The sequence below is a fragment of the Opisthorchis viverrini genome, assembly GCF_000715545.1.
Source record: "Opisthorchis viverrini unplaced genomic scaffold opera_v5_58, whole genome shotgun sequence".
In the NCBI taxonomy this organism is placed as follows: domain Eukaryota; kingdom Metazoa; phylum Platyhelminthes; class Trematoda; order Opisthorchiida; family Opisthorchiidae; genus Opisthorchis; species Opisthorchis viverrini.
This window is the reverse complement of record NW_008751716.1, coordinates 896777-910791: the sequence shown is the minus strand read 5'-3', so window position 1 is coordinate 910791 and position 14015 is coordinate 896777. Positions and strand designations below refer to the sequence as shown.

Sequence of the window (14015 nt, the reverse complement as noted above, 5' to 3'; positions counted from 1 at the left end):
AGACGGTTGCACACGGGTATACGCCGGATACATTCTATTGACGTTTTCATGTATTCAGGTAGTTTAAGGGCATAGTGGACGTAGTCCCAAGTCAGTACCGTTCGGAAAACTGATGAACCCGTATTATGCCAGAGCAAACTTGGGACAGTCATTGGGTGAAAAACCTGAAGAGTAGGAGATTTCACTGAAGTATCCTTATGAAAACAATGCTTTGCGAGTGAATCCGTAGACTGAACATCTACTTCGACCAGAGAAGAAGTTGTACAAAACAAAGAAAGCCCAATACATTTAGGCTAGGGTTGTTCCAAGAAGCTACAGAGAATTTTGGAAACGTTTAGCAGCCTAACTATGCTTTGAAGGCAGTCGAACTGGCGACATCGAAATCACCAAGTTTGCCAATAACGTGTCGGTCCAAATGAAGCAGAACAACGTAGAGTTATTTTGTGGATAACAGTCTACAACAATTACCCGTATTGAGCTATTGTGGTTCTCTGCCTGAGCAACATCAACGAAAGATTCGGGCCTGAACGTGGTTTTCCGTATCTAAATGTCTTTCGCTATTGATAAGGGTTTCATTTGTTTCATCCTGACATTTGTTTCACCCCGGTGACAACATTACACCGGCTTTGCATTTTTTCTCAGATATCCTGTTGATTTAAAAAAGCCCACCGGAATTTGCGATCCACGTCTTAGTGTTGATCTTTTTATATGTATTTAAGGTACGGTTAACAGGCTATCTATTGGTAGATTATTGGCTCACTGGGCCTGCAGCTTGAAATAAATGCACGAGCCTTCGAAAGAGAAAACATGATGCTCACTATGTGTTTTGTAAGCGATTAGTTATTCGTGTTCTGAGGCATGACGGCATATGATGCGTATCCATCATAAATGCTTCCTGCTTACACAGGCTCTCGTAATGCGGTAAAACGTGCAGCTACCCTTTTTCTCAACCTGTATCGCTTGAGGCCGCAATTTTTCTTCCCTGTCTCCTTCACAGACGATAGAGGTCAGTGAGCCATAAGCCTGTCACACGGTGACACGCGAGGCAGAGCGCGACAGACGATCGATGTGGTTTCTCTCTCCGATTGGCTTGATGAAGCTAAGTCAATTCTCGTCTACACTTGCGTGCACTATTAGTCACGCGACCCAATAGACATGCTGCTCACAGCTTATTGGTCCAACATTCATGGGCTTTGTCCGGCCATCGACATTCATTCCACGCAGTTGCCCACGCCTGTGAGCTGCGATTTGCGTTGTTCGGGCTAGTTTCGCCGCCCTGGCGGCTCGAGTGGTGGAGGTACGTTCCTTTGCCCTAGATACACTTTGCTCTTGTCAGTGATCTCTAACTAGTTAGCCATTTCAGCGGGGAGTTGGGTCCTGCAGTGAAATTAGTTTTCTCTTTGGTCTGTACAGCGAGAGGCCTCCTCTGATTTTCACGAGTCCACTTTTGCTTAACTATTTTCGTCCCTTAAATTTTGTCCAAACTCGGAGATACATTCGGCTTGCTTCTAGCCACAGGGGCTAAAGTTCCTCGACCGAGTTTTGATTAAATTTAAACGTTTTGTCATATGAAGTGTTTGTTACAAAAGTTGTTATATGCATGTATTCGTCTCAATTTCGAAGAGTTGACATGTAGGAGAACTCTCGGGGATATCGTACGCAGTTACTTTTACTCAGAACACTGCTAATAAGTTTTTAACCCCAATTGTCCGTACACCGGTCTCACATCAACACACGGTTGATTGGTAATAAAATTATCAGGGGCCATCCGCCACTTGTTTGATAAAAAACCTAGGCGCCCAGCGTCCGAATTCGAGAGTGCGCGAACCTGCAATGCAAAGCTGTGTGTACTCGAAGTTTTCGAATCTTCTACCGTAAGTGACAAGCAGTATGTGGTCTTCTGTTGCATACAAAATTGCCTGTTTGAACTGATGGATCTCTTCATTATTCTGCTGCCATTGATGTGGAATCACTGGTTCTGGCTTCCAAAAAGATTGGAGAGAATTGGAGGCTGAATATTGAGGCTGTTAGCACAAGCAACAATGGTGACTCGCGTCACCTGTAGTGTATTTATCACATTTACAGCAAACATTTTTCCAAGTAAAATATTATATAAAGAGTCCCAGTTCATTGAACTGTTTTCCCTAAGAGATGGGTTGCTTTTGAATGATATGCGTTATCTTGTATTTGTGTGCTGGGATTGGCCTGCCTCAGTTCCGTTATGGTGGAAGTGGCGGTGGATCCTTCCCTTATCTTTTCTGGCTGAAATGACACTCACATCAACAAGGGCAATTCTATCGGGAGGTTCACACCGAATGTCAGCGACAGATGGAAAACGAACACTAACCTGAATAATGTACCGCGTTGCGTATGGTAAATTAGACACTACCACTGACATCTGGCGGAGGCAGGGTCGGGCGCACTGGTAAAAGGAAATAAGTGCGCTAGCCTTCACTCATTCGAAGCTCGATCTTAGCGATTTTGGAACCACATACCTGTAGCCTATCCCCTCAAGAACATCATTCAACATAGAAGTATTGTATCCTATGGAAGGTAATAAATGCCTGTTCTTCAGGAAAGGCCTCTCTTACACAGAGCGGTAGCCGAGCAGGTCTTCACAATGAAAATTTGAAGGAAGTGTCGTAAGGGGCTGTTGACCTTTGGCCTAGACAATCAACGGTTCGTCGATATATGTTGAAATTGAAATTGAATCACATGTAAATAAAGCATAATGATGATGTTTCTTTGCCCAAACTTGCACCCACTGCAGTATGGACCGTGAACTCAGTTACCGCTAGATGGTTCACAAGGGTATTGATTTCGTGTCCGTTCGTGATCACTGGCAATTTTGTACGCCGTAAAACCACTTTACTTTTTTTAAGGAAGTCCATAGAAGGGGAGGGATCTAGTGCCAGTCTATCACGAATATCCGGTATGCATGCATCCTCAACACTCAAGCATAGTTTGGATGCGTTACAATACATGACTCCAACGTACTTTACTTTTTTTAAGGAAGTCCATAGAAAGGAAGGGATCTAGTGCTAGTCTACCACGAACATCCGGTATGCATGCAGCCCCAACACTCAGGCATAGTTCGGATGCGTTACAAAACATGACTCCAACGCGGTAAGCTCACTAAAATCTTATTCCCTGCTGCTTGTTCGATAAAACGGGTCTATGACTCCAGCAAGCTCACTACAGTCTTATTCCCTGCTACTCGTTCGATAAGATAGTTTTTTGGAGTGTTACTTGCTTTTGCCAGCAGTGTGCGTGTCAATTTGGCCTCGCCACAAACAAGCAAACAGTTTTCCGTAGCGAACCATCGCTGGTAGGGTGGAGGTGTCGCACCACCTCCCCGTCTGACAGAATTCCACTTTTGTTGACTGTATAATTGATATAGATGTGATCCATATCACTTAGACCATCGGTAAAATTTGGTCATTCCTAGTGCTTCTGTGATGATTTAATATAGTCCAAAATAGCAATGCATTTTTTGAACCATGTGATTTGATTCTTTTAGTGATAGATGGAGTTATTGGAGTTCCACAGGGAGAAAGACTGTCCATCCCGTCTGATATAGATAGAGCTGTCTTCGATATTTACACAACCGTTTGGACCTAGATTAGTTAAATTTTTACTACTTAGCACATACTACCGCAACTAGGTACTGGAAGCAGTGATGTTAATGTTCTCAATAGAAGCAAACCGGTAGCTAAGATGTGGTTATATCGAAGTCTGTTACTGAAGCGTTTGCGTACATCACAACTCGTTACGCAGTTTGTGCTTTGTTTTGTTTACAGAACAAGCACCCGGTTGATGAGACTCCTAGCTGCATGCTGACCTACTGAAACGTTAGAACAATTCTTCTCCCCAATGCTGAGAGTGAGCTTTCTTCTGGGGAAGGGGGAACCGGATAAAACTGGGAAAAATATGACTATCCTGCGGCAGTTTGTATACTCGTACAGAATGTAAAGTAATTATTGCTGTTCACAGAGTCCTAATGAAGGTTTAATTTTTTCGGCCGCATTGGATCACAAAGCCAACAACATTAATTGCTATCAGGATTGACTGCTTTCCTATTCCGGACGTACCGTTCTTTTGGTCTTTAGACCCAGTATCAGTACCAGTATCCTTCCGCACAAATCCAGACCCCCTTAAAATTCACGTTTTATTTTCTAAAATCGTTTTCACTGAAAAGTTTAGGACGTGTTTCCCGGCAAAAAATGTCCAACAGAGACCTAATTAAATAATTTGTGTGCTGCACGCCTAACGCCCTTAATCGGTTTTTTGTTTAGTTAAAACCACGGGTTGTACCGAACACCAAAATCGGCTTTTAAATGGAAACATTGTACTCATTCATAGAAAAATTTTCGATTTTTCTTAATATCTTTGAGCGAGTACTGTATGTTCTATACCGCTGAGGCTTGGCGAGGTCGAATTCAACCTTGAGGCTCCAGAATTACTCACACGGAACTTCCTTAGTGAACCAAAATGTTGATTCCAGAAAGATTCAGGTGGTGTAACCACTGCCAGCAGCAATTTTATAGTCCCTGATCGTCGAATCATTGTTGCTTGGGAAGGCCCATAAGACTTACAGGATGATTAACAAGATGTAAACCTTGTCGTTTGAAGAAGACACTATGATACAAGTAGCTGGGCGAGCTGTGGATCCATATGACTGAACATAAAATCGTGGGTCTGACGATTCTTCTTTGAGTTGATGCTTACAAAGAGATGTGTAGACGAATCCAGCTTGTTTGACTGGTGAGCTATAAAGTTTTTACTGGAAGAACCACTTTCGACTAATGTAGACCGACTGCAGATGCACACACTGTAAGTACGCTTCGCAAGAAAAGGATATGGCTCGCAAAACCAAATTAGTTTGCAAATGGGTGTATTTCGCTAAAGATGTGACTAGTTCCTATAGTGGGACCGATTTTATATGAAAGGCATGGATGAATCAAAGACATAAAACATCCTTTATCCGATGACACTCGGTTTTGTTTCCTATAGCGGGGCCGATTTTGTATGAAAGGCATGGATGGATCAAAGACATACAGCATTCTTTATCCGATGGCACTCGGTTTTGTTGGGCCTCGCCGAGGCGTATCCCTGGATGTGCAACAAAGTTGTTTTGGCGGTTAACATTGCCACCAGAGAATTCCTGATGATAATAGTGGCACACAAGTCCACTTTATGTTACAGTGACCATTTAAGGCTGTTATGAGGTGCAATGGTTGGTCACAATCGTACTTCTATCATGAGTATCCATTATGTGACTCGATCCACTAAGTTTGTACCTAAAGTACAGCTGATAGTTTGTCCATCTTATTAGGTTTCCTGTGTCTTCTTGAAGATTCCCCCAATTTCATCGTAAAACTACGGAAGCAATCCCTACAGTATCCTTTTTACAGCTTGGTTATTCCGAAAAAATACCACACGTTCTCGTTCCATTATGAAGACCTTGATTTGCTGTTTTCAGTGACAGAGTTGGTATTTCTCGTACGGGGAGTTGCTGTTCGGGCATGCAGTCAGAATATTCTCGGCCATCCGTGTGTTAGTCTTCATTGTTGTGGATAAGTTTAACCTCCTATCAGCCTCGTTTCTCCACTACCTAACGGCCGTGGACGGACCCCGCGAACAATTGTCCCGGTCACCAGTTACGCTGAGCAGTCTCCTTCTGCCTAACATTTTGTCGTTTTTTACCACCTGATGGTTTCGGTTACCGCTACACTTACTTGTCAATAGAGCTCTCCAATGAAACCGAAGATACCTTTAGTCTGTCAGTATCATATTCATGCGAAGCGAGGTTTGTGGTTTTCGCGTAGAACAAAGAAGGTATTGTGAAGAGAGAAATAGACAGGGTCGCTCGAGTCTTATCGAATAATATCTAATAAAAGTTGAACTAGCTTCCTCTGGAAGAGAGCTTATCACTGGAGTACGTCCCAATGGCTCAACGGAAGTGGTATCTATGGCCTAATGCTTCCTCCCGAGGGACAAACTACCCGGATTCTTTGGAATCTGCCATCTTTATGGGCGCTTTTAGTTAGCAATTATTGACTTCCAAAGTATGAATATATCTATGTTGCCAGCTTCATGCACTCAGTTAATTTCTGTTTCCGTGTTATCCGCAATCAGACAGTTGTTTTCAGAGGCAATACGACTCACCTTCGTGAAATTGGTACCCTTAGGTGAGGTTACAACAGTCCAATGGAAACTTTTAATCTCGTCCATGATTAAAGTAGTACAACGCGTTTTAGAAAGCAAGACCGTAAGTTGAAATTCACTAAACAGGACAACAAAATGTTTTAAGGAATATCACGTACTCACCTTTGCTTTACAAACGTGGTTTGGCGTTTATGGAGTTCTAGGCAATGTGGGGGATCGATTGAATGTCTTATTGATTTTCTTTGCTCCCTGTGACAACGAAATGCCTTCTTTCTAATGTACGGATGGTTAAAATACTCACGACCTATTCTCCTATGGCTGGCTCATCTCTATGGTCAGATTTGTGATCTTGCTAGTTGTCATGACTTTAGGTTCATCCGTCACAGGATGGCTCATCTAATGTTTTGTTGTTCCTGCTATGGATCGTTAGGTTTCCATTGAAAAAAAAACATTCATTCATTTTGAAGGAACATGTCAGTGCCGTTGAATTTTGGCTCATTATCTACGAGACTGCTGCGCACAGTTAATCTCCCCTAGTGTCGTTAAGTGTGTGTCGGTTTGGTCCGTTCCGTCGCGCTGCCCATTTCATGTTCATGCACAAACTGTATGTTTGCTGTGAGCACACAAACGGCAGACACACAAGAGCAGTCAGCTTGTTCACTGAAACTGTGCGGTGCGAGATAAACGTTTCAAAGATTAATTTTATCTCACCCCTGTCGTTCGTCAACAGATATGCGTCATTGTAGCACATGTGGCATCCGACATAAGCGCTAAGGATGTCAAAGATTAATTTTATCTCACCCCTGTCGTTCGTCAACAGATATGCGTCATTGTAGCACATGTGGCATCCGACATAAGCCGCTGAGGATGTTTGTGATCTAAGCCTACCGGTCTATCCGCTGTCCTCTTAACGGCACAAACAACCACCAAGTGGCCTTGAATTTGGACGACCATAATGACGATGCTATGGATTTGTTTTACCGACAAGTCTGAAAATGCATTTAAGCTTGAATTTGTGCGTTCGCTTCATTCACGCACCTCAACCCGCCGTGTTCGTGACGTCGTTGTCGAACGGGATAGGATCTGCGCTGAACAACAGTTTCGTTGTAGTTTATAAACTCTTGTGCCGCTATCCGTGTCTCGTTTAGTCTGTTCAAATAAGTCTCTATCTCATGACCTGTAGAAGACTGTTTTAGAACGACGGCTGTGTTACTGGCACAGGTTTATTCCACCTTTGATCAATTTGTTCAGGCTTTGACGAACTGCAGTGTCAAATGGCTGCCATGTGGTTGACTGTGCCCAAAAGCGGAACCATTGGTTAATTCTAGTGACTAGTGCGACTGTGCTCTTGAGTGTTTGAAATCTAACCCGGGAGCAAAATTCATACGTGCTGGGAAAGTTCGGACTAATTTAAACCGGATCCCCGGAAGATCGCATTCGCGTTCAAAATTTACTCGCACTAACCAAAGGGCTGGAGAATTGGTCTTGCCGTCGTTTTTTGTCGGCCGACAGGTGTTGGATAATTGTAAAGTGATTGGTCAAACCTGCTGACTTTTCACGGACTAACGGTCATTTGACGTCCTGATAGCGCTTTCGTTCGGTGCCATTTCCCCAATGGCAGCTGTTTCTCTTCGACCCACCATAACCCATAAGTTAATGTATGACAGAATACTGCAATCGTCACACAAGAATGTATCACCACTCGCGAGCGCGAGATACCGGTGATTGGACGAAAATCGATAACGCTGTGGCAGTTGGTAACTTTTCTGTGCGATTACTTTATTTTGCACCCTCCTTAACACTTAGCATCTTATCTGACCGACAGTGAAGTCACGTTTATGAATGGCGGGCCGTGGATAAATTTTACTACATTTTGGGTCATATAGACACTCAGGCTCAATATCACGGACGACAATTTCGAGTTACGCTTTTGTTAACTTCGCATTGTGTAACTTCAGTCCGAAAAACTTTTTTTACCGAATTAGAAGCTTTTTAGGGGGTGTTGTGGAGCATGTAGTTTCTAAGACTTGCGCGCTGCACAACCGACACGTGTCAGTTCTCGTGCCTAAAATGTGACCTGCAGATTTGCCAGTGCAATTGTATGTTTGTCATAATCCATTCCTTTCTAAATCGTGGTTCGCGTCACAGAAGGCGATTGTTCAAGATTTTTCAACGAAGAACTCTGGCTTTACTGCACAATCTCCCACCACAAATTGCTCGGCGTGTTGCAGTGTTCAGCAATTGTGGGAGTCCGAGTCAGGTTACATTCTACGACACCCTGTAGGAAAGATCCGTATCCGTTATTTTATCAATCTTCTGATTTGCTTTTCTAGTGTCAGCTAGGATTAGCTTGTTAGTCACAGATACTATGCCATCAAAGTGGGATTGAGGGTCAACTATATGCTGTTTTTAATTTAAAAAACCGCTAGGTTCGTATGTCCGCCCTGTTATTTGTACTTGCCTTCGTCATCGTATGTGGTTGATTGGCGTCCAAAACGGATCTACTAGTCAACAGTCCACTGAACATCTGCACACAGCAGACAGACCACTAGTAGTTTGTGTGGAACCGAGTGTGGTGTAGCATGCAAGTCGCTGATGCTGATGTAAATCCGAAGGATCAAAGATCGGTGGGGAAATGCCAAGAGATTTGTTTGGAGCCTTCAGTTGATGTAGGCATAGTGACATAACACCAAGCACCAGCAAAAGTCCTTTCGTTTCTGGCCTCACACGTCATTTCCTACAGGTTTTCTTGGAATAGCGCATTTCTTGTAGTGCTCTCTGTAGGATTCCTACTAGTGCACTATTTATCTGGGAATGGAGGGTCAAGGAGCAAACCAGTCATCGGATCACTGCTGTTACTGTCATCTCGTATGACAGGTGTTGGTCATCGGGGATGGCACTATTTATCTGGGAATGGAGGGTCAAGGAGCAAACCAGTCATCGGATCACTGCTGTTACTGTCATCTCGTATGACAGGTGTTGGTCAGAAATCGGGGATGACTTACCTTTGGCACACGTGGGCTAGAATTGAGGACTTACCTAGGCGATTCACTGGTGCTCCCATGGTGATTTAGAGTGATGCTGACCTGCGGGTCAGATTCTGCCCAAGCATTTGCGCCAGTTAGGTGCACAGATCCAGTGTGTGTGGTGCACAGATCCAGGTATGTGTGGTTGTGCTCGACATTGTACGACCGCGATTCTAAATCGCTGAGTGATGTGCTTGCGTTTGAGCATTGAGGCACGTTGTGTCTCAGCCTTGTGCAGAAACTAGACGATTCTATCAAGTATTATATTTCTCCCAAAGCTGGAGCCAAGACTTTCGAAATTACCTGAAGGCTGCCCTATGTAGCATAATTTTGGCCTCCCCAAACACAAATCTGTATTTCGCCACATGCAATTTTCTCGTCTTATGAGTAAACGTTGCCGTATTACTGCACCTCCTGTTCAGGTCTCTATACAATATTCTATCAGTAATGAGCTGTGTCCCGTCCACAGTAGATTAGGATTACATTGCTTATGAAGAATTCACTTTTTGCTAGTTGAACATGTGCAACTGAAAATAATGAGCCATACAGAAAGCGCTGTATGCTTACTGGACAAACAGAATCATAGTTCAGTCGTCCTGTATATAGGTGCCATTCTGTGACACAACCTTGGTCTCAAAAAGCTGTCTCACTAATGAACTGGCACACCAGAAAATTCCTCTTTAGAATGTGCTCTTGGTATTTTGAGAACCCATTGGCTCACCGTTCACTGAGAAATCATGCTGCAGTTTTAACAAACTTGGCTGCGAAGTTATGAAAGTGTTCACACTTTAGGTAGCTACTAGTACACCCAATTTACTACATGATAGAAGACTGCAGGAAATGGCGATATTCCCGGATAAATAAGGACCCATCGGGGAGGAGTTTCTATTCACCTACTAAATCACTATCCATGACAAATGTCCTGGGTATCCTATCGATTGTTACAATCACGAATTTGCGGCTCACTATTTCGAATGGACCACCCGTTTCGAATATTGATTTATTTTTCACTCAAGGTGTCCAAATGATACTCTCAAAAAAGTTTTGGAGTGTTTGTTTACTTTTGCAGCAAAGCAGTGCAAGTACCACAAACATGTTTTACTACTACAAAAATAATATCGTGCCCACAACGGAAAGCAGTTCGGTGTGATTCCAGACCACACAGTCCTCATATCGTGGGTTTGGTAATCTCGTCTAGTTACCATTCTGTGGCACAACCTTGGTCTCAAAAAGCTGTCTCACTAATGAACTGGCACACCAGAAAATCCCTCCTTAGAATGTGCTCTTGGTACTTTGAGACCATACAGTCCTCATATCGTGGGTTTGGTAATCCCGTTTAGCAACCTTTTATCCCGACCACGCATCCGTTCGTTTTTACCGGTCACTTTCTATCTTCCACAGCTATGAAGTGGGCGTTTTTGGATCGCTTGAAGGCGCATAAGAACCGCACGGATAAGGTGGATGCTAAGAAGACGCGTAAACGATACAGCAAGGCTCGATTGCTTGATCTGCTGTGTACTATACGTAACCGTTCGGTGTCAGGTGATGCTGCATCCTGCCTGAGCTTGAGTTCAACCACCGACGCCCCGTTCAGCCAGCTGTCACATCTTACAGCTTCCTTATCAGAGTTGCTGGATTACCACTCAATCGTACTGCGGCGCCCGATACCAGTTTCATCGTTTTCCGGTTCCAAACATGAATGTGTGAATTCTTGGCCTGCTTATTGCCCAACTTGTCAAAATGTCGTCCTTCTGCTACCACAAAAACGCCGTAGTCGGGTTGAGGAAGCGGAACGAGAATGCTCTCAATCAAAACGGGTACGGTCTTGCTTGAACGATTTGGAGCTTGCTAACCTGCGCTGGCAACTGGCTGAAGGGGACTTCGAAAATCGAGGCCATTTCAATCCAACGTACGAAGCCCATAGGACAGACAACGACAGTTCCATCTATTCAGAAGTCTACGATACTGCCTGGTCAGACGACAGTAGCACCTGTTCCATTGCTAACCGTCCGAAGTTGGTCGGAGTTCGTCGAAACCGGTCTGATTTTCGTGGCAGCAATCAAGAAGTTTTGGAGGACTGGTTGCTCACAGACAGGCACACAGAAGTTGTGGACCGTACGTATGCAACTGTCTATGTGGATGAAGTGCCATCGTCTGCTTTTGATCAACCCGAAAGTGCTCTTCCTGGAGAGCCGTGGTCTTCTAGTACTTTAAAACGAAGGCCTCGACAACTGCAGGATGATGATGGAACAGTCTATGACGAAGTGGCGTCAGAGTTTGGTGACTCGTTTGACTGGTCAGTCGATCTGGTTTCCGTACCGAGCCGTCGTCCCCGGGCGACTCTTAGAAGACGCTTGTCCGAATCGCCTGATCATCCAAATGGTCACGTGAAACGAGTGCGGCGCGAATATTTTGTGTGCGAGGAATGAATGTTAGACGATACCTCGCTCCCCTACTTTTTCTATATTCGTGTTTTCTACTGGTGTTGGCATTTCTACGCATTTTTCACTCTTGTAACCTCTATTCGCATTTTGATGTCTGCACGTTTGGTACTCCGGTCTACACACTAATGTAATACACGGGTGAATTTATTTTCGGCCGGTTCATAGTTCTCTATTGAATTGACTCTTTACACGTAATCTTATGTTTGTCCTGTCGACTCACAGCCAGTGATCCGAAACGAGCTTACCGGTTACTTCTAGTGTACCTGTTTTGTTTGGTGATTCTGCTACCTGATACTAATTGCGAGATTTGAGGGTTTGTAACCTCACATCTTCCTTCTAAAAGTCATCTTGTTAGTCTATGCTGAAGGGAATCACGCGAAATGAGTTAATCATCCATGCGCACAACGAACAGCAGAAACCGGGAGTCTAACTGCGATCATCTTATCTACCAGCCAAGTACTACTTAACCGATACGCAGTGGATCAGCCTGACTTGTTTCTCTAAACGGGTAGTGCATGTTGCTCAATGTCTCAGGCAGCATACTTGTAACTTTTCTAACTTCTTTTGCGATGACCCACCCGTCTGTGGTCGACTAAACTCATATACTTTTAGAGCGCTTAGTTTTGGTTTTCTTGTAGACGATAGTTCGGTTCTGGTAGCCGACGAACCCAGTTTTCGGCTCCAAACCGACTGGCTCTAGGGTTTTGGGGATTTCATCACACACTGGATCTGTTAAACACGAGACCCATGGCTTTTCTCACTCTGAGCCGATTTGCATTTTTATGTAATCGTCGATAATAAAAGTGCTGGAGCCTTGTACTAAACTGTACGAACGCTGAACTGAAGCAGCATTTCTGGGATGGCTAGTCTAAAGCCAGTTGACTGGATGTGCACAAAACCAACTGAATGAATACTTGTTAGAATAACCTCAGTCACGTGTTGACTAGCACTTGGGCTCATCGGCCTTGATCAGGCACTGGTGCATTCTCTTAATGTTAATAAGCATGAGTGAGCTTGTTTGCGGACCGGTGATTTTTTGCAAGGAGTTCGGGCGTCTGTATTCCGTGACTTTGGCCTACTCAGTGTTTGGAATATTAGTGATGTGCTTGGTCTGCGTATCGATGACGTACTCGCAAGTTCCAACCTGGTGAGTGCACAGGTTACCTCAGTTCTGTACTGGAATAAGCAACAAGAGTATAGGAAGGTATGTACTACTGTTCAGGGGTCTACTAATTCATATGTGTAAGGATAAAAGACACTGACTACTGCCAAATAGTACTAAGAAGAGCTAAGCTGTTTATAGACTCAGCGAGCAGTCTGAGATGTACCACTAACGGCTGGTCGTTCAGCGGATCTTCATGACTTTCCCACGCTTTTGGAGCATTTTCGGAAGCAATTCGTCTGTTTTTCTGTTGTGTTCGTTAGCAGCTAACTCCTATGTAATCGTAAATGCTCCCTCACGAATCCCTACGCATCCAACGATCATTTTCCCATGAAAACTCCCTTCTCATCCATAATGGACGGGGTCACTTCCCACATGAACTACATCCAAACCGCCTCGCAGGCAACCTAACTGGTGTACACGCCTCGGCCTCCCTTCACAGTACCGACTGCGGTTTGTTGACTTTCCTCGTACTTTTGCTACACTGTTGTGATCCGGTTTGCAGTTTACAATAATCCAATCAGCCATTTTGGGATATTCGCCCTATCTTCGAAGTAAGGAGTGTTTTTTCATGTTAGCCAGATCTTTTTTCTTCAGCACGGAGCAGCATTATTCACCACAGTTAGTTGTGAAGGAGGTTTTGCATCGACATCACTCGGCTGAACAACCAACCTATCTCTAAGCGATTATTCTGAGTTCTGCTTGTGTTGGTAGTACTGGGCACTGAACTTCAGATAGTTGACACGCGAGGCAGGTGTGCTACCAATGCGTGTTGATGCGCCTGAATGATGACATCCGAAGAGAAAGGTGAAAGATGCTCCTGATGGAAGTGAACGATGGACTGTGGCAAGCATGTTCTTGGGGCGCGCACACAAACGAGGATACGGGTCATACGACTGGAGTGACCAGCTCTTTATACGACACGGACGGCCAATCAATGATGGGCAGTTATGACAAAACACCAATAACCACCATGGCTGTTGTCCATTTGACACGAATCAGCGTTTCCGTGAATCAGTGAGTTTTGATTCGAAGCACCTCAGGCAAACGTGCCCATCGAGGAGCTAGGAATCAGCTGCGAAGTAGCTGAAAGTGGCAGAGGCAATGTGCCATGTATTTCGCACGTTCACTCTAAACGGGCGTGGATACGATATTTTCAGCAAGCGATTGTGTTTTCAAAGGTTAATGTAGAGTTCCCAAGCGAAGGAACTAACA

The 14015-nt window shown here is 44.2% G+C and overlaps 1 protein-coding gene across 1 annotated transcript; it reads left to right on the top strand.

Moving 5' to 3' along the window:
• Positions 1–1191: 1191 nt before the first annotated feature.
• T265_03924 (hypothetical protein) lies at positions 1192–12239 on the top strand (the record flags this gene model as incomplete). The annotated part of the gene is made up of 2 exons (XM_009168525.1): positions 1192–1297; positions 10598–12239. One exon carries the CDS (start codon positions 10598–10600, stop codon positions 11621–11623), a length of 1026 nt encoding a protein of 341 aa, XP_009166789.1.
• Between the last annotated feature and the right edge of the window lie 1776 nt (positions 12240–14015).